Source organism: Wyeomyia smithii, chromosome 3, assembly GCF_029784165.1.
Source record: "Wyeomyia smithii strain HCP4-BCI-WySm-NY-G18 chromosome 3, ASM2978416v1, whole genome shotgun sequence".
Classification (NCBI taxonomy): Eukaryota; Metazoa; Arthropoda; class Insecta; order Diptera; family Culicidae; genus Wyeomyia; species Wyeomyia smithii.
Window position 1 is genome coordinate 24,922,510 of NC_073696.1, and position 20,838 is coordinate 24,943,347.

The 20,838-nt window shown below is 35.5% G+C and overlaps 1 protein-coding gene across 1 annotated transcript in view; it reads left to right on the forward strand.

The window, feature by feature from the left end:
* Nucleotides 1-20,637, forward strand: part of LOC129731239 (uncharacterized) — a 54,341-nt gene extending 33,704 nt beyond the window's left edge. The window contains exons 2-6 of the mRNA XM_055691078.1: nt 3,052-3,260; nt 3,341-3,476; nt 3,656-3,918; nt 4,155-4,287; nt 18,631-20,637. Of these exons, the coding sequence (XP_055547053.1) occupies nt 3,052-3,260; nt 3,341-3,476; nt 3,656-3,918; nt 4,155-4,287; nt 18,631-18,782 (893 nt within the window). The 3' untranslated portion in view covers nt 18,783-20,637. The remainder of the gene's footprint in view (nt 1-3,051; nt 3,261-3,340; nt 3,477-3,655; nt 3,919-4,154; nt 4,288-18,630) is intronic.
* Nucleotides 20,638-20,838: the final 201 nt, after the last annotated feature.

Sequence of the window (20,838 nt, forward strand, 5' to 3'; positions counted from 1 at the left end):
CCTTTCACATTGCGTTTTCTTCAGCTGCTATTTACTTAACAACATGTTGCTCTTTTTTTTCTCAAACAGTCTCCGAAATACTGGACACTGTGTACTATATGCTGGATGTTTAGCGTCCAAATTTAAATTGAAGTCTTTATTAGATTTTAAACAATTTACGCAGTTAAAATCAATTGATGAGCATTTCGATGTCTTGTGCTGTGCACTGCATTTGAAGCAACGTAGAACATTAATGGCCTCTTGAACAGAACACCTATCCCACCCAATGCTTACTTTACCAGCAGACATCAGGCGGTCGAATGTGTCCCTATCAACTTCAACAATTGTATTATATTTATTGTATTTGAAGCGTGAATTTTCAAATTGCGCAATAACTTTGACTTCATTGATTCTGATGCCATCATTTTGACTTTTCAATAAGTCAATTAAGACTTCGGGGGAATATTGATCACTCATTCCCACAATTTTCAATTTTGGCTTAGCGTTTGTAGGAATAACAGCATTGTACCTTTCACCTAAATTGCTTTCAATGTTTTTTTTTCACGTCTTCAATATTATCCCCTATTGCACACTCAGCAATTATCGAGCCAGCTTTCCCGTTCCTAAAGTTTCTAATTTTGTGTACTTTCGGATCCAAATTTTCTTTCAAAAAATTCTAGTGTCTTCACTAGATTGAGAAGACTCGACTGGTTTAATCACAATGACCGGCCGAGTCTTACGGTTTTCAGCGCGCTTTAATTTATTTACCGTATTCCCTATCGATCCCGCTAAAACATTCGCGTATGTCGGAGATTTTTGAGAAAAAACCTCGTTATCTTGCATAATCGCGTCTTCAATCGGTTCATCATATTTATTCGAAATAATTTTTTTTCTTATTGGGAATAGAGTCCAGTTCAGAGTGAACCGTTCTCTCAGTTCTAGATCTCTTTCTATTCATTGGCACACTTTTTTCTCGATTAACATTTTCGATTACTTCTATTTTGAAATCTTCAAGCTTTTTGGCAACATTGGCTTCAATGCATGCCATGCTCTCACGAAGAGAATTGCTGATCGATTTCAAAAAAGTATCGATACCGTTAGCAACCGCGATGTTTATCTTAGTTTCGATTCCGCTTTGAGTATTTGTAAGCGACTCAGAGATAGATAACAAAGTACCCATCATCTTTGTCATCTCACCACTCAAAACATCATTTATCCCGCCATCATCTTGTGCCGATAAACATGCAGCACGTTTAAAAACAATATTCTCATTATCGTTAACGACTTTAACCGCTTTTTTAGTGAGCGGTGTGCAAACTCGATGAAATCGAGACTTGCACTTACCCGCGCAAACAACGGGATCATCGCTAACACGAACTATATTACCACATTTTGCACAGTCCATATCAAACGCACAAACAACCGCCGGCTGGACTCGTCCAGCAGCAACGGCGAAAGCAAAAGGCAGCGAACAATGGAAAAATATAACAATAAATATTTCACCCAGCAGCCGTAGCGTCTATGTAATATAGACGCGATGGTCGGCGCTGACACAAATTAAATCAATAAAAGAACGAATAAATCGAAAGCATGCAAAGACACTTCTACTTATCCGTTTAGGTATCCAATTTGGCCGTGGGATCACTAGTACTAGATCACCTGAAGCACTTGATTTCACACAAAAAAAAACTTTTTAATTGAGACACTAGCGGTACACAAGCTGCCATGTTCACCGTATCACCACCATTTTCCTCGTTGTTGCGAAGGAAAAATGTCTGTGCCTCTTTCACACAAATATAAACTGTAATTAGTCTTAATAAATTAAAATTGTACTAAAGGCTCGAGGATGCATTGAAGTTGGAAATTTTTCATCAAACGTCTATTATTACTTTTACTTCAAAGTTTCGGTTTCTTTTTTTTTACACGAAACTCGTCTGAGGAATAAGTATGGTTTTGGGTTCAAATAATTAGTACAATTACTTTTTTAATATCTCCCAGATTCTTTTTTTTTTTTCAACGCCTTCTGCAACAAAAATCTGCTTATCAAAATTCAAAATCCGCATGTATTTTTAAAAGAATGAAAAATTTACGACAGTTCAACAATGTACAAAGTTTTGAAATTTAGTTCCATTTTCTGAGAGCCCAAATAATAATCACGCAGCTCTTTTACTGCCAACAAGTTGGTTTGTAAAGAGCAAAACATTCAACCTTCCTAATTTTACTTGAGAATATTTTGAATGTGCAAAAACTTTCTGCTTTTTAAAAATGTACTACGCGTGGCTTGTTTCGCCATTATAATCGGATTGGATAAATTAATTGTTATTATCACAAAATATGCTATATTTTAATTTTATTATCACAAATGCCATTACAGAACCATTCGATATCAGCCTCATCAAATTAGAAACAAAATAGATTTTATCCATTCAAGAATATAGCCCAATAAATTTAATCTGGCACGTTAAATGTTGACTCTACTTTTGTCATAAACATCTAGTTTTGATTTTAGAATGCATTTCGTAGCTACTCATAAAATGCTGATGGTTTTCTAGATTACTCCAGCGATGTTTTACTCCCTCAAGCCTTGCATGATTTGGAATATGGGACGTATATCCCGCATTACATATCTTTTCCATAGGTGCCCCAAAGTTCCATCCGTCTCGAGGAACATTTGTGGCATCTTTAAAACCAAATCAATGCAGCCAACCTTATCTAATTTGTACAAGGATTTTTTCCCTAACGAACCTATTCTTTTCCTATCTGAACAAATAACAAATCTTTGGTTACGCACTGGAAGCTTTTCGTTTGAGAAATCTCTCGAATTTCAAATTAGAGAAACTTTCCCTTAACCTTTAAATTAAAACCAGCATTACCGCGCGTACAATTAATAACGATAAAATTCCGTAAAGATAGACGTTGATTAATGGTGCCGTAATTTCACCCAGCGCACTTGCATTTGTAAGGCACTCTTTACCTTTACTGAACGAGCGCTTCTGTTGCAGATAATAGCATAGAATAAAACTGTTTCCACCGCACTGAATAATGTCTCGAATTCCATCACCACATTCACAGACATTTGCTTCTGCCTGCGGCTGACGGAGGTCCGCATTCCGAATCATGTGGCCAAGAACAGCACCGTCCAGCTCGAGTGTCACTTCGACCTGAACGGCGAAGCCCTGTACTCTGTCAAGTGGTACAAAGACGGTAACGAGTTCTACCGGTACGTTCCTAGAGATAATCCACCAGCTCAGTTCTTCCTGCTGACGGGGGTGTCAGTTGATGTGAGTATCAATTACGGCTGTTCTCCGTTGCTCTCAGATTATTAAAAATTTCCCCCTCTCTCTCACCCTTCAACATACAGCTGCTGAATTCGACTGAAAATCAGATAGTGCTGAACAATGTAACTTTGGCTTCGTCCGGGCGGTATCGCTGTGAAGTGTCCGCCGAGGCACCCTCCTTCCAGACCGTCTCCAGCCACGGTGACATGGTAGTGGTCGGTAAGTGATTGAATAACTTTGTCGCAATCCATCACGACAGAGTTGTAGGTGTGTTGCACAACCATGCGTCTCCATTAAAAACCTCTCGCATGGTGACGCATGGTTTTTTACTGTTCCAACTAAGCAAATGTGAATTTAATTTTTTTCTCTGTTTAATAATCAAACAAACAAAACTACAGCCCTGCCGGAAACGGATCCAAAAATCACCGGTGGAAAACCACGCTACCAGATCGGTGACATGGTGCGAGTGAACTGCACATCGGGCCGGTCGAAACCGGCGGCCAAGCTGACGTGGTTCATCAACGGCGAGGTGGCCGATCCGACCATCCTGCGCCGCTACGACACTGTGATAACTGGGAGAGAAGGCCTAGAGACTACAATTTTAGGATTAGAGTTTCGCGTACGGTTGCGGCATTTCAAGCGCGGCGATATGAAGCTGAAAGTGAGTGTCGTTTGCAATGCCATACCAGGCTGAGAACGGTGATCCTGTTGCTGGGTGCGAGTTTGCGAGTGCATCATCAGCATCACTGTTGATGCTGCTGCTTTTAGACTCGTCTCTAATACTGTTCCTGTATGTATGGTAGCAGACAAGATACAGCAGCAACAGTAGACTGACTGACGGCGGTCGGTAAATTGAAGTGCAAGTGATGTAATGTCGGTTTTCTATTTACTTCCCAGTGCGTAGCCACGATAGCACACGTGTACTGGAAGAGCAACGAAGAGAGCGTCGAGGGCGATAAGCAACCGAAACCACCGGCACTAGAGTCGAAAGAGACACTCCATCCGAATGGTTCCCGGGCGGACCGGCAAGGTAAGCAAACAGTTTTCCGGGTCTATTTTTTCCTTGCTTCCTTCCTGACTGCATCCTATTTATTCTTTCCTGGTGGGGGGGGGGGACTTTTGTGTCGTTCTACTGCCTTTCATTGTTACAGTTTTTTTGTGTCAAGTATGAACGATAGTTGTGCATCCGGATAAATAAAACATTGAACTTGAACTAGAGCTGCCAAGTGAGATTGCTGGCAGTGGTGATCCGTTGGATACACTATTGAGTCGAAGTACAAATACTACAGCAGAATGATGTTATTTTCATCATGACCAATTTTCTTTAGTCAAAAAAGTATTGAATTTGCTGCGATCCAAAATATGAATTCAGTAATTTGACCAGTTGTAATAATTGCGTTTATTTACGGTTCCCATAATTTTATTTTGCTTATTTTGTCTTTTTAGTTTTTTCATACAATAATTTAAAACACCCTCACGACAGTTTTGAACTCCAAAAACTAAAAACTTCAAATGAATGCGACAAAGGAGTCAAAAAAGGGGGGTGTCAGTAATGGCAATACCTTAAAGTTGTACCAATTATGGCATGAGTCAGTTATGGCTCATTGTGTTCAAATGGAGTAGACTAAGACAGGCTAAGCTACCCTATGTCGAATATGCCTTAAAAACCGGTATCTATAAAAATCCGAAGCTTAGTATTGTTCTCATACTAACAAATTTGACCATAACTTGTATGATTCAGAAGAAACAATAAAAAATTAGATCTGAATAAAACTGGCCGTTTCTCCGACATTCTAGTTACATGCCCAGACTACTGGTCCCTACCGTGGTTCACAAACCTTATTCTCGCAAAGGAAAGCCTCTTTAATAATTAACAATGATGTCGATAAAGTCCCCAGAACCTAGGAACATGTCAGACTTCGTAACTATGGTGTCACGTCTCTGCAAGTACAGCTCCTTCCAATGCGATGTTAAATGATAAATTTGACAGCCCTGCTTAGATCTATTCAACGTAACGAAAGTGTCAGATATCTAACGGGTACTATGACGCATGATGTGAAACCGTCAAGGGTGGCACCTATCAGTTTAATTAGTTATGTTGGGAAACCATGTTCGAGCATTTCTCTCAACTGAATCGTACGCTGACCCAAAGCCTGTGAACAGATGGTGAATCAACAAGTTGAATAGTCGAAATTTATCGAGGATTTGTCGCAAGCTGGACATTTGGTCCGTAACGAAGCGTCCCCCTTGAAAAACACATTGGTGTTCGTCAGCAAAGCTTTTCTGCAACGGTTTCAGTCTAAAGAACAGAATGCGGGAAAGAATTTTGTGAACGGTATTGAGAAGAGTTATGCCTCGATAATTACTTCAGTCGAGGACACTTCTTCATCCAACCCCACTCTCAGCAGGATCGGTCCCGATTTTGTATAGTTCGGAAGGAGTGCCATCTTTTCCAGCTGCCTGGCAGTTTATCAGCTCTTTAACTGCTCTTTTCACCTCGTCCGTGGTTGATAGATCCACAGCATGTCCATCACTCTCAATATCAACCCTGCTCCTTTCGACCTCTCTGTCTTCCTCGCCGTTCAACAGCACACTAAAATGTTCTCTCCAACGCCTGGCCACCTTTGGTGCAACCTCCTGTCTTTGCAAGAACATGATGCCAATGATGACGTTTCTTCCGGCGATGGAGTCTTTTCTCAGCTTCTCTAGCGCGATTCTTCCATCCATCACTCACTGGCACTCAGCGTCAACGTGGACGTGTGGCTATCGCAGTTGTACCTAACACTTCTCGCGCTATGGTGTAGATCGTACTGTAGATATATTTTCACTGTTCGTTTAGGTCTCTTTCAACTTCCGTTCACCATCTTTCTGCGAGTACTCTGCAGCCACTCCTCCAGTTTAAAATCGCTGGATGTTCAACTGTATCTTCCTCGTTTTTCTGGATTCCAATACATTGGATAACCGGGCGTGGATCTTGCATACCACGAGATAGCGTCCGAGTCAGCGTTTGGTCCACACCTTACCGGCCATCGATCAGAACATGGTCGATCTTAGAGCAGGTTCCCCCATTTGGGTGTCTACAGGCATGCTCCAAATTATTCATCGTACAAAATAATCCATGCCTATGGCTGCAGTAAAATGATAAGCCTCAGGCCAGTAGCGTTCATAGTAGAAAAGAAGCTTATCGATGACGATCTTGATGTCATGTTTTGGACACTAACTGTACGTCTTTTCAAGGAGATCAAGGAGACTGTGCGCATCAAGGCCATACATTTTCAAAACACAAGACCCAGTTGGAATGGTGATGGCATCCAATAAATACGGTACGCAAGTTTCGACCAATATTTTAGAGATTTTTTGCAGTTGTTTACTGGCGTCCCATAGCCACTTAGGGTTGTGGGTATTGGCATCCCCCGTTTAATATCGTCACGATTTTCTCAACTCCTTCTCTCCACGATTCTCTGTATATGCGAAAAGTACTGTATGGAATCCCACTTTCTCCGTCAGCGCTCATTGTCATTTTCAATCGACAATCGTCAAGTGATAGTGACGCTGTTAATCTTCGCATTCAAATGAAAATCATTCCTTTTCTTTTCAAGCCCTTTAGCTGTCAAAATAAAACCAAGAGCATTCGGTTCTAATTGATAAATTGGCCGCCGATTCTCAACATCGATATACGGTCAGTGATCTGCCCCTACTTAATGACACGCTTCATCTGTTTCCCAATTAGCACGAAACCGACTCCTCTTTTTGCTCTCATGCCGCTACTGTAGTAAATGGTACAGTGCTGTTTTGATTTTATCGCAATCAAAAAACATCCTCTCGTCCAACGAAACTGTGGACTTGGTGAAATGATAAAAATCAGTATTTTTATTAGATTCCAATGCTATTCAACAGGAAATACTAACCTCCATGATTTCCTCGAATCCGCAGTCTTGTTAGATTCACCGGAAAGTGTTTTTTACCGTGATAAAATCGAGACAATCACTGTAAACAAATGAAATGTCCACAAATCTGAATTGTCCGAAGGAATTCGTATTCGATACCCCACCTTGCTAGGACTGCGATAGCTGATCTGGTGACGGGGCTGCCCTTTTAGGGGCCTACGTATTACAGAAGACGAAGCGAGCAACGCACTTGTCTCTAGTCACTTACAAGGCGAGCAAAATGTTGTATTAGGGAACACGACTGAAACTTGGCTAGTGACAGCTGAGTCATTAACGAGTCGAGTAGTTTCGTAGTCGTGCTACTCGTCCAAAATCCAGCCGACTCGTCATCTGTAATACCAAAATTTGACAGCCAAGTAATTGCTCACCGCCCCAAACAGCTTTTTTAAATAACACCAGATCTCGATTTTTATCCTTTCTTTTTCATCAACTGCCATATCATCTTTGCCATTTACTCCTTGCAATAAATTTTCGTTGGTGATTAGAAAATTGATCTGTTTCTAGTTCGTCTTGTTACTGAAAAATAAATCCAATATATTTTATCTGTTAAATAAGTAGTATTAGATAGGATTAAAATTAAAAATTTGTTCCAATTATTTTGCCTCTTTGTATGCAACACGAATGATACGTCTGAAATTCAATATATGTTTTGAGATACACCCTGGCCCCTTTAATTGGCTCCGTGAAACATTAATTTGTATTGTGCCGTGTCAAATAAATGTTGTGTGAACAAAAAAAAACACCCTGGCCTGGAATGCTCTCCACTTTGCGTCAAAAAAATTTTAAGATAAAAAACAATAGGTGCTGTTGCTCGAGATCCGTATAAATTCAGATAAGTCGATCCCCATGAAAGATCAGTTTTTATTGCACCCGGTCACCAAGCAGAAGCTCTGTTGGTTAAATAAATTAAAAAGATTGTCGTCTCGGCGGATCGCGATCGTATACATTATCGCGAGTGGCCGCATTCGTTATGCAAGTCGCCCCATCTTCGTGAAATTATTTCACCGATCAAAATGGTCGTGAAATGAAGCCACGCGAAACGTAACTTTTTCCGTTTTCATTTCAGTGATATGACACTCACAATAACCCAGATTTCACAGCGGATGCACTTTGCGACGTTTTTCTCACCTACGTGGGTCCCGTAATAGGGCTGTGTTCACTTCACTCTGATTTCATCGTGAAGTGACTCCCGTAATAAGTTATTTTTAACATTGTTTTTTCATTTATTTGTGTGATTTTTGTCATCCTTTCATTGCTTTCATTTTCTGTTATTTTTTGTAATATCTGTCATTTTTTTGAGTCAAGTCATTTTTTGTCAATCCTGGTATTTTTTGAACTCTTTTACTACCAGTTTTGATTTTTTTTTTTGTATTTTTTATCTTTTCTGTCATACTTACTGACATTTCTTTTAGTCATTTTTGTCATTTATGTTATTTCATGTCATTTACGTGATTTGTTGTTGATGAATTTTTTGTCAGTTTTAACATGTGCGTCATTTGCTATCATTTCAGTATTTTTTTCAGTTTTGTAAATTTTGTCATTTTTGAAATTTTTATCATTTATTGTGATTTATGCAGATTTTTTTATTTTTGTTTTTATTTTTTCATTTGTCATGTTTTGTAATACAGGTCGGACTCGATTATCCAGTAACACGATTATCCGGAATTCGATTATCCGTAATTTTAGACACGATTATTCGGAACTTAATATTTTCGGTGTTCGTTTTTGATTTTCATTGCGAAATTTTAACTTTACCATCCTGTCTAGCATATTTGTTACCATTTATGTCACTTCCGGCATGTTCGAGTTAAGTGAAAATAATCAATGCCCAATTTATTTTTTTTTTTGCTTCTCAAGATTTTAACCCATTTCGCCTCAGAAATAATTTCTGGTTACGCCACTGTATCACACAAGTGAAATAAAAAAAAGAAATATTTCTTTTTTGTTCGTTAACCGGAAATTTGAATATTTTTTTGTGATTCGATTATCAGGAAAACTCGATTATCCGGAATGAAACATTTTCTGATGTTCCGGATAATCGAGTCCGACCTGTCATTTCTGTCATTTTTTTGTTTTTGATATTTGTCATTCTTGTTATTATTTATAATTTTTTATTATTTTTTGTCATTTTGAATCATATACTGTCAGTTTTTTCATTTTTGGTGACATTTTTGCCTTTCTCCTAGAAAGGTATAGCAATCACTGTAAAATCCGAAGGTATAAAAGTGGTCCCAATGGCCGAATGTCATATACCACTCGACTCTTTTCGACGAGCTGAGCATTTTCTGTATGTATGTATGTATGTATGTGTGTATGTGTGTGTGTGTGTGTATGTGCAACTTTTTTTTCTCACTCACTTTTTTCAGAGATGGCTGGACCGATTTTCATAAAATTAATTGCAAATGAAAGGTCTAGTTGTGCCATAGGTTGCTTTTGAATTTCATTGTAATCGGATTTTTAGTTTAGAGGTTATGTATCAAAATGTAAAAATCACGAAACATCAATATCTCAGAAACCACATAACCGATTTCAATAAAACTGGTTTCAAATGATCGGTCTCCAAAACCCTTAACTTTAAAATTTCGTTATGATTGAACATATGGTTCAAAAGTTATGTAAAGAAAAGTAATCCTGAGGTTGTTTAAACTCACTCATTTTTCTCAGAGATGTCTGAACCGATTTTCACAAAATTAGTGTCAAATGAAAGGTCTAGCTGCCCCATAGGTTGCTATTGAATTTCATTGTATTCGGATAGTAACTTTGTCCGTTGTTCATAAAAATGTGAAATCACATAATAAAAGTAAACATATTGACTTTCTCCTAACGATCACTGGCTAATTAAAGGTATAAAAGTGATCCAAATGGTCGAATGCCATATACTACTCGACTCAGTTCGACGAAACGAGCATTTTCTGCACGTGTGCATGTATTGGTGTATATGTTTGTGTGTGGGTGTGTACGTGTGTGGCTGTTTTCCAGAAACCGAAAGCTGTAAAATCGGGTTTCAAAGTGAAATATGGAGTTTACTCCCGGCTTTCGAGCCCGGGATAATGTTCCTGAAAAAGTTAAAGGGTATGTGCTTGATTGCACAAACGTAGGCTTGACGTGGGACTATTGTGGGTGTAAAGATCTAATTCTGCCATAGCAATAGTATATGATACACACCAAACGTAAAATACCATACACAACAATCCATGAACAAAAAAAAAACACACACACACACGCTACTCACACACACACACACACACACACACACACACACACGATACTCACACACACACGCTACTCACACACACACACACGCTACTCACACACACACGCTACTCACACACGCTACTCACACACACATACACACACATACACACACACATACACACACACACACACACGCTACTCTCACACACACGCTACTCACACACACTCTACTCACACACACACGCTACTCACACACACACACACGCTACTCTCACACACACACACATGCTACTCACACATGCTACTCACACACACACACACACACACACACACACACACACACACGCTACTCACACACACACACGCTACTCACACACACCCACGCTACTCACACACACCCACGCTACTCACACACACCCACGCTACTCACACACACCCACGCTACTCACACACACCCACGCTACTCACACACACACGCTACTCAAACACACACATACACACGCTAACGCTACTCAGACACACACACTTGGTATTCGACACACTATACCTACACAAATTACTATCGGCAGCATCCAAACGGCTTCCAAGTCTTCCAATGGTCCCTTCCAACGGCTTCCAATGGTTCCCAGTGCCGATCACGTCCAGTTTCGGGCTGTATTCCAACAACGATATCTGAATTAGATTACCACTGGTGGGGTCCAACTCAGATCGAAGGGAAGCCGAACTGTTCGCTTTGACGGTCGACCAGGGAATGAGCTTCTCTCAACACGGAATGTCTTTTTATAGCGTCACTCAGTGTGGGAAACTTGGGTGATTGGGGGAAGAACCAATCACGTGGAAGCATCACTGCTTACTTTCTTCGTCGCTTACGTTGGGTGATGAATGCGATGCCAATTGGCTGGCATTGCTAGCCAATGACTAAATGCGTGAAATCATTTCGTCAATGTTTTTGAAGTCTGCGTTAGGGAAATATACCAATCGTATGAAAAATGTATGTGGATATTCGACCTTCAAACCTTCCCGCAATTTTCACGGAGTAATAAGAAAATGGTAACTAAAATTATCATGTTATACAAATCTTGTATGTTTTAGCTTTCCAACGGTATATTAACTATTGAAATCGGAACAGTTGTTTGAGCGCAATTAGCATCTAAAATCTTCCATTCCGCCAACCAAAAACGTTACATGCTCAATCCAGTTTTTCCAGAAGGTACCTCAGTATAGTGAAGAAAGACGTAGTCCCACGTCAAAACATTGGTAATGTTTGTCCCTTTAAGGTTGTTTTCCAGAAATCGGAAGCTACTAAGTATCTAGAAATTTAAAATGGCGTCTTAAGTTGATTTCTGGCCTTTGGGTGTACCGCTTCCGCAATACTCATAATGGATGAAGTCGGCATCTTCGCCATCGAAATACCCGGATTAGGCAAAATTTAGTCATTTTAGGATGTATTGCGGTAACCAGAAGTAGTCATCTGGATTTTTGCGTGATGTATTCGAAACATATTTATTTCATTATATTTGCATTGTTTAATGTATGCTTATATATGTATGAATGTTAGGTTTTTAATTTTAATTTAATAATGGTATAGTTGTGCTGAAACCAGCAGAAATTTTCAAGGAGTATTTTTTCTCTTAAATCGTGTAAATCTATTCTAACATATAATAAGTTTGAATGAGAAAGGCTGGGTCTGACCGCTAGGTGGATAAATTTAGGTTTTTAGAATCTTATCATTTGGTGTTAAATTTTTAATTTTTGTTATTGATTGGTTTTGATTATTGTTTAATTTTTTTGCTGGATTTGCCATTTTAGTTATTTTTTGTCGAATTCCTGCCACATTTTTGTCCTTGCTGATATTTCTATCGTTTTCCATGATCCAAAATGAAACAATTTGTGTCAATCTCTGTTATTATTTTTACTTTTTGTTATTTTCCATCATTTTTGTTTTTTTTTTTTGTTATTTCTGTCTTCAATATTTTCATCATATGCTGTCATTTTTGTCATTTGCCGTTATTTTTTTAAGTTTTGTTTCAATTTTCGTCATTTTTGTTTTTTTATGTTATTTTCTGTTGTTTATGTCCTTTTTTTCAATTCTGACATTTCATATTTTTTTGTGATTTCTGTCAATTTTTCTTTTTTTTTCTCGTTATATTCCATCATTTTTCGTAATATATGTCAATATTTTCGTCATTTCTACCATTTTTTTATTGTTGATATTTCTATCATTTTTTGTTGTTTTTCTCATTTTAGGTCATTATTGTTATTTCCTGAGACATTTGTCATATCTGCCATCCATCTATATTGTATCTTTTGTGATTTTTGTTATTTTCGTAACTTTCTTTAATATTTCGTTTTCTTTTTTTTGTAATTTTTTGTCATTTTCTTCAGTTTTCGTCACTTGTCATTTCTACCATTTCATTTTATGCTGACATTTTTTTAACTTTTTTGTGATTTTCGTGACCCTTTTCTCATTTTGCGTCATTTTTTTGTTATTTTCTGTAATTTTTGTCTTTTATTTTGTTTATATCGTTCTCTTTACTTTTTGTCATTTCTTGTTTGTTAGTTTCGTCATCTGTTGTCATTTCTGTCATTTTTTCAGGTTTGTCGTTTTGGTTATTGCTGACATTTTCACACACATTTTGTTATTTGACATTTTATTGCAGTCATACCTCGATATAAGGCAACTTTATTTTTATTTTCGTTACGTTATATCGAGTTACGTTATATCGAAGCAAAACAATTTTTTTTTTAATGTATGCAAGAATGTTAATGGTTACTCAAAAATGCGCGAAAACCTATTTTCCGTAACCTATCAGTATTTTTGAACCTTTCTTATGCCCATTTAGAAATATTTTCAGAAGCAAAAAAAAATATTTTTTTCAATTAATACTAAAGGTCACTCAAAGATGCGTGAAAACCTATCTCCCATCACCTATCTGTATTTTTAAACCTTTTTTATGCCCATTTAGAGAAAATTTCAACAAGCAGAAAACATTTTTTTTTTCAACTGACGCAAGACTGTGAATTATTACTGAAGGATGCGTGAAAACCTATTTCCCATCACCTATTAGTATTTTTAACTTTCCTTATGGACATTTTTGACAATTTTCGTATTGGTTTCATTGGTTTTAAAACTTACTACAAACATTTTTTTGAAGCAATTTATAACCCAAAAACAGTTGCTGCATCATTTATTTTCAATTTCGATACACTTTAAAAAGTTACGTTATATTGAGGTAAAAGTTACGTTATATCGAGTTACGTTATATCGAGGTATGACTGTATTTGATATTTTCTGTAAATTTTGTCCTTTTTGCTATTTGTGTTATTTCTGTCATTTTCATCCCTTTTTTCATTTCTGACATTTTTTGTTGCTATTTGTGACCTGTTGTGAGTTGTTGTGATTTCTGTTATTTCTTGTAATGTTTGTCAGTTTTGAAATTCTGTTATTTATGCGTCATTTTTCGTTATTCTTGCAGACATTGTCATCAAGTTTTGTGATTTCTTTTCTTTTTGGTTCATTTTTATATTTTGTAATGTTTGTAATTTTTTTTTTATTTCATTTTCAACCTTTTCTCCATTTTCTGTCGTTTTTTTTTTCAGTTGTATCGTTTTTATCATTTCATATAGTCATTTTCAATTTTTTTTATTTATTTTGATTCTTATTATATTGTTTTCTTTTTTTTTGTCATTTATTAAATAAATATATATATACATATATATATATATATATATATATATATATATATATATATATATATATATATATATATATATATATATATATATATATATATATATATATATATATATATATATATATATATATATATATATATATATATATACATATATATATATATATATATATATATATATATATATATATATATATATATATCATTTTCGTCAGTTATGTCATTTTCGTCAATTCTACCATTTTTTGCCCTCTCTGACATTTTGATCATTTTTTGTGATTTCTCTTCATTTTGTGTCAGGTTTTTTCTGTAATATTTTGTTATTTGTTTTTATTGTTATTATGTTTTGACATTTATGTCATTTCTGCCATTTTTCGTCCTTGTTAACATTTTATCATTTATTGGGATATTTGTCTTTTTTCAATTTTTTTTGTTATTTTCGTGTAATTTAAATTAGTTTTGTCATTTTTATTTTTTATGTCACTTTTCGTCACTTCTGCTAATTTTCGTCTTTTTTGGCGTTGCTACCATCTTTGTTTTTTTTTCTGATTTTAGTAATTTCTTTTCCTTTTTTGTCTTCTTTGTTATTTACTGTAGTTTTCATGTCACTTTTGCAATGTTTTATCATTTTTGTTATTTTATTGTATTTTTTTGTCTTGTTTCATATTTTGTGATTTTTTTTCACGTTGTGTGATTTTCTGTATATTTTGTCGTTTGTGTCTTTAATGTCAATCCTGCTATTGATTTCTTTGCTGACATTTGAAAATGTTTTGTTTTTTTTTGTGTCAATTTTCGTTGCTTTGGTAGTTTTTGCCAGTTTTGTTATTTATGGCATTAATGTTATTTCATGTTTTGTCAATTTTTTGTTATTTTATGTTTTGTTTTTGTCATTTCTGTAATTTTTTTTTGGGTTTTGAATTTTGATTATTTTTTGTCGTTCTGAATCATATTTTGTCATTTTTCGTGCCATTTTTTAGCATTTTATCATTTGGTGTTATTTTTGTCATTTTTGTTATTGTTTGGTTTTGGTTATTGTTTAGTTTTTTGCTAGATTTGTCATTTTTGTTATTTTTTTGTCATTCCTGCCACATTTTTGTCCTTGCTGATATTTCTATCGTTTTCCATGATCCAAAATGGAACAATTTGTGTCAATCTTTGTTATTGTTTTAACTTTTTGTTATTTTATATTATTTTTGTTTTTTTTTTTTGGTATTTTTGTCTTCAATCTTTAACGCATGTAAGCTCGGCGGCAAACTATGGTTATAGCCGAATTCTGATACATCGTGACGGAACATTGGGTAATCTTCGCAGGGTGTGACGTCACACATGTACTGTCATTTTTGTCATTTGCCGTTATTTTTGCAATTTCTGCCAATTTTTGTTTTAATTTTTGTCATTTTTGTTTTTTCTGTTGTTTGTGTCCTTTTTGTCAATTCTGACATTTCTTTTTTTTTTTATTTTTTTGTTATATTCCATAATTTTTTGTAATATATGTCAATATTTTCATCATTTCTACCATTTTTTTGTTATTGTTGATATTTCTATCATATTTTGTTTTTTTTCTCATTTTAGGTTATTATTGTTATTTCCTATGAAATTTGTCATATCTGCCATTTTTCGTCTTCGCTAACATTTTTAGCTTATATTGTATCTTTTGTGACTTTTGTTATTTTCGTAATTTTCTTTTTTTTTTGTAATTTTTTGTCATTTTCTTCAGTTTTCGTCACTTATCATTTCTACCATTTTGTTTTATGCTGACATTTTTTTCATTTTTTTCTGATTTTCGTAACCTTTTTCTCATTTTGCGTCATTTTTTTTCGTCATTTTCTTCAATTTTTGTCATTTACTTTGTTCATATCGCTCTCCTGATTTTTTGTCATTTTTTGTTTGTTAGTTTCGTCATCTGTTGTCGATTTTGATTTGTGTGATTTTTGATTTTTTTTTTGTTTATCTCTTATCATTTTATGTATCTGTAATTTTCATCAGTTTGGTAATTTTTCGTAATTTCTGCCATTTTTTGTCTTTACTGACATTTTTAAATTTTTTTGTGATTTCTTTCTCATTTTGTTGCATTAATTTCTGCGATTTTTTTTTTCAATTTTTCGTTATTTTCTGTAATTTTTATCCTTTACGTTATTCAATGTAATTTTTGCTACTTTTGTTGTCATTTTTTGTTTTTTATTTTTGGCCACTTTTGTCTTTTTTAACATTTCTGTCATCTGCTGTCAGTTTTGTCATTTGTTTTCAGGATTGTCATTTTTGTGTGATTTTTTGTTACATATTTTGTTATACTTCGCACTATCATTCATTTTCGTCAGTTTTGTCATTTTTCGTCATTTCTGCCATATTTTGTGTCATTATTATTATTTTCTGTTATTTTCGTCATATTTTGTAGTTTACAGTAATGACTATCAGTTTTGTCATCTTTGGAAGCAGAGGCAGAAATGAAATGAAAATGGAATTTCAGCTATTTTTTGTGTTATCTGTGATTATTTTTTCATTTGTCATTTATATCTCATCTCATTTTCGCCATTTTTTTATAGTTTTTGGTTGTTGTTATTTGTTAACTTTTATAATTTTTGTTTTTTGTTGTCATTTTTGTAATTTATTTTTCAATCTTGTCTTTTTATTTTTCGTTTATTTTTTTCATGTTTTGTCATACTATGCAATATCTGTCATATTCGTCAGTTTCGACATTTCCTGTCATTTCTGCCATATTTTTATCATTTTAACATTTTCGTCATTTGCATTAAATATTTTCCTACTGCGTTTGGAAAATTTGTTCAATTAGCAGGCTAACACTGATGGTCACCTAATTTTGTAATTGCATTGTCTCGGATTGAAAATCGGTATTTGCGAACACGGCATTTTTCTGTTCATTAGTCCAAAATTACGACCAATATTCTAATCACTTCAAATGAACTCTTTACAGAAAAGTGCTACTTGTAGTGGGTTCCATAACCGAATTTCAGAGATACTGCTCAAATAAAACATCAAGAATTGTGCTAAAGTTTTAACTTTTCTAAAAACTTTTTAACCTCTTGATGACCGAGGGGTCAACAAATTCGAATCAACAAAAATTGCTTTATCATTTTTTCTCCAATCTCAACATTCCTTATGTGCATTTATATCAAATTTGAACTACCTTGTGAATCTAGTGGCCTAATTTCAACGAGAATTACTCATTTCTTTTTTTTTTGTAATTTTTGTCATTTTTCGTCACCTATTTGTTTTATCCTTGCTAACATTTTTATCATTTTTAACAATTTTTTATTTTGTGTAAATTTTTTAGTTACTTTCGTGTTTCTTTGCCCTTTTTTTATATCTTTTGTTTATTATTATTATTCTTTGCTGTTATGTAATTTCAGCTATTTCGTTTGTGATTTTCTGTCGTTTGTTATTCTTTGTTATTTTTGGTATATTTGTCATTTTTTTTTTGTTGTTTTGTGTGGTTTTTATTCAATTTTGTCATTTTCTATCATTTCTGGCATTTTTAACATTTCTTACTTCTTTAGCACATTTTACACTATTCTGATAACTTTTACATCTTTGACATTTGTTGATACTTCTCCCACATTCAAAACTTGTGTCGCAATTCAATACGTTATATTGACTTAGGGGTCATCCACAAATTATGTAAGGGTTCAGGGGGAGAGGGGAGGTATCCAAATTTCTTACGAATGCTTACGAGGGGGGAAAGGGGGATTCGAGAAAATCTTACGTGAGATTGAAAAAATTAAAATACAAAAAAAAACTTACAAAACTAAAAGAAATAAAACTAGTTGAACTATTTCTCGTTGAGATCTTAACAGTTGAACCTTGGGAAAGCGTGCAATCACCTTAGCTGAATTATTGTCTATTTCACCTCGTTCACTTAATTTTTAGTTTTATTGACTTTATCATGATATTGCCTGAATTGGTTAAACTGTTTTTTATTTTCTTCACAAATACGCCATATGTAGAAAAACCTTCTTCATGAACAAAGAAAATCTTATATAAGATTTATGGGGGGGAGGGTGGTGACGCGAAATCCTACTAAGCCTTACTATGGGGAGAGGGGGGGGGTCTAGAATTTCGAAAAAAAGTCCTTACGTAATTTGTGGATGACGCCGTAGAACTAACAACTTAAAGTTTTCGAAAATAATCCCAACATCGTCAAAGACTCTGCGTCGTAATAAAGGTATTACCAAATGTGAACAAGTCATCTTTTTCACTAATTATAAACAATACAGCTCTCAAGATAATAATATTCTAATTACAACTGACTTACAGCTTTATTTGCCCCGATCCATTTGGCCGTCGTTCATGTTTCGCGCAATAAACTACTCCCTAATCCAGATGCCAAATGAATGTCAACCTCCTGCAAAGAGGCAGTTAGCTAGCGACCGCTAGGATTACAGTTGACCTTTTGCCGCTTTTCTGCCATGGAACACCACAATAAGGACAATTTTTCTTCTCTCTTTTTTTTTTGCTCGTCTCATCCTATCTATTTTCCTCCGTGCCCTGGACGCTCGCCCGCGCACATCGCAAACACAGAAAGCAACTCCAGTTCCAGCAACCATCGGCGGAGATTTATGGCCGGTGCCACTGCCAACGTGCTTCTGCTGCTCCTCCTGGCCCTTCTCAACTCGTTGTCCACGTGCTCGGCGGTGTCGCCTCCGCCAAGGTCCTCCCCGCTTGGGAGATAACTTCATCCATTCACGGCGCTGGATGGAAACAAGAAAAAACTATCAGCATCTCGGCGTTAAAGTCGCTGCCGGGCTCTGACTAGCTGAAGGCGAATCACGTATCTTAGTGGCTTTTATATTACGTTTTAGATTTTAATGAAGAAGTAAACCCACTTCCAGTCCCTCCTCCTCCACCCTCCCGGAGTCCGCTTAGTCGCCCCTCCTCCCCCCCCCCCTCCTCGGGGTATTGCTCGGGGGCTAGGCAAATCTAGTGCCCCGGAGGGGCGGGAACAAGGCAAGGGATGCAAGGGATCGCGAGCAAACACTTTTTAGATTAAATTGAATGCCAAAGATATAAAACGAGAAGCTGTAAATTTTGCGAGATTACTAACTGAACGGAACCATAGGCGAAGGGATCGTGGAAGAAGAAAATATTACCGTGTGCCATTGCGAGTGAAATTGTTAGAAAGAAAGAGCGCGAAAAAGAATGTAAAAACAAACAAGAAAGCACGCGAAAGGGATTCCAGCTGTAAGATAGGATCCTGTACATACTTAGGTGTAGAATTTGTTTCTAAGTTTTAACAATATATCCCGAGTTGGACAACTTCGGAGGGAAGTTTATTTTAAGTTGCTAATTTGGGAGAACTAAAATTTAGACAAAAAAAAAACAACAAAAACAAGGTTGAAAACATCGATCATTAAGCGGTCTCGCAATTAATACATGTCAATTTAAGAAAAGAAAAAAAAAGTTAATGCTAATGAAAGATGAACAATGTTTCTATAAAAAAAAAATGCAGTATTACTTATCGTTGAACTAAACTAACACAAACAAAACTGAAACAGACTAAACTAATTCGTCATATCAGGTGGGAATACGCGTAAATACACACACTCACACACTTTTTAAAATACTTATTTATGTGACGAACATTTCGCTCTTAAACTTTAAAAAAACGTATTTATCGTAAAAGAAAAAAAACCAACAACTTCAACCGAATCAAAGTTGTTTACTCAAATTCAATGTGATTTTTTGAAAAAAGTCAAACAAAACGCAAGGTCTAATTTCCTTCGCTAAGTTTATAATCAAGTAAAATCTATGCGAGAAAAAAAGAGATAAAAACAAAAAACAGTATTATCGAATGAATCGCCTATCATAGAGGGAAGAACTGGTCAAATAGAATAGAAAAACGCCCATCCGCGTGCATCCATCATCATCGGAACTCAACCGAACTGTGTAGCGGGAGCGAGAAAGAGCGAAAGAGAAAGAGCCATATCAAATTGTACCCCAACAGAACCCTCCTCCAGTTTTCTCACATCTCACATAGCAACAAAAATATCTTCGAAAGAAAAAAGCGTATCATTTGTTGTTAAACTCGACGAGAGAAAAATAGCAACAGTAATAAGAAAATATCATCAAGACTTTAGAAGACCGTACATACCTATAGAAGAATAAACCCGAGGAAAGTGTTTTTGTTAGTCCAGAAAATTTGAGGAGTTTATATCGCGATGCAGCAAATGACATCGTTATGAGCGTTTGAGTTTGTTATCGCAAGAATGGCGCGCGTTTGTTAAGCCTTTTGGTTGGCCTTTGTTTGACGTGAGTGAAGAGAGAGCAAAAAAAAAAAAAACAATGGAAAATGATGAGAAAAAAAAGATTATAAAAAAAAAACATTTGTTACAATTCGATGGCGGGATAAAGTAAATACAACAGAGATTGGTTCACTGGAAAATACGTCGAAGGAAAGACAAGAAGAAAAAAACAAATCGTTAGACGTATCTTAGCGAATAGGATTGATTAATTATTGTAAATAATTTTCATATGAATCAGATACGATTTAGTCTATTTTAATAAATGTATAAATTCATGAACCTTTTATGCGTGTGTTTGCTTTATTATGAGGTACAGACAAATCGGGTGAGAAAGGTAAGTTGTTCTCAAATAAAAATGATGACCTTTTATTTATTTCCACATCTATCTATTTAAAATCAAATGACGAAAGTGGCAAACCATACAAAAATTATTGAAATACTACAATACACGAATAAGAAATTGACAGAAATTATATAAAATATAAAA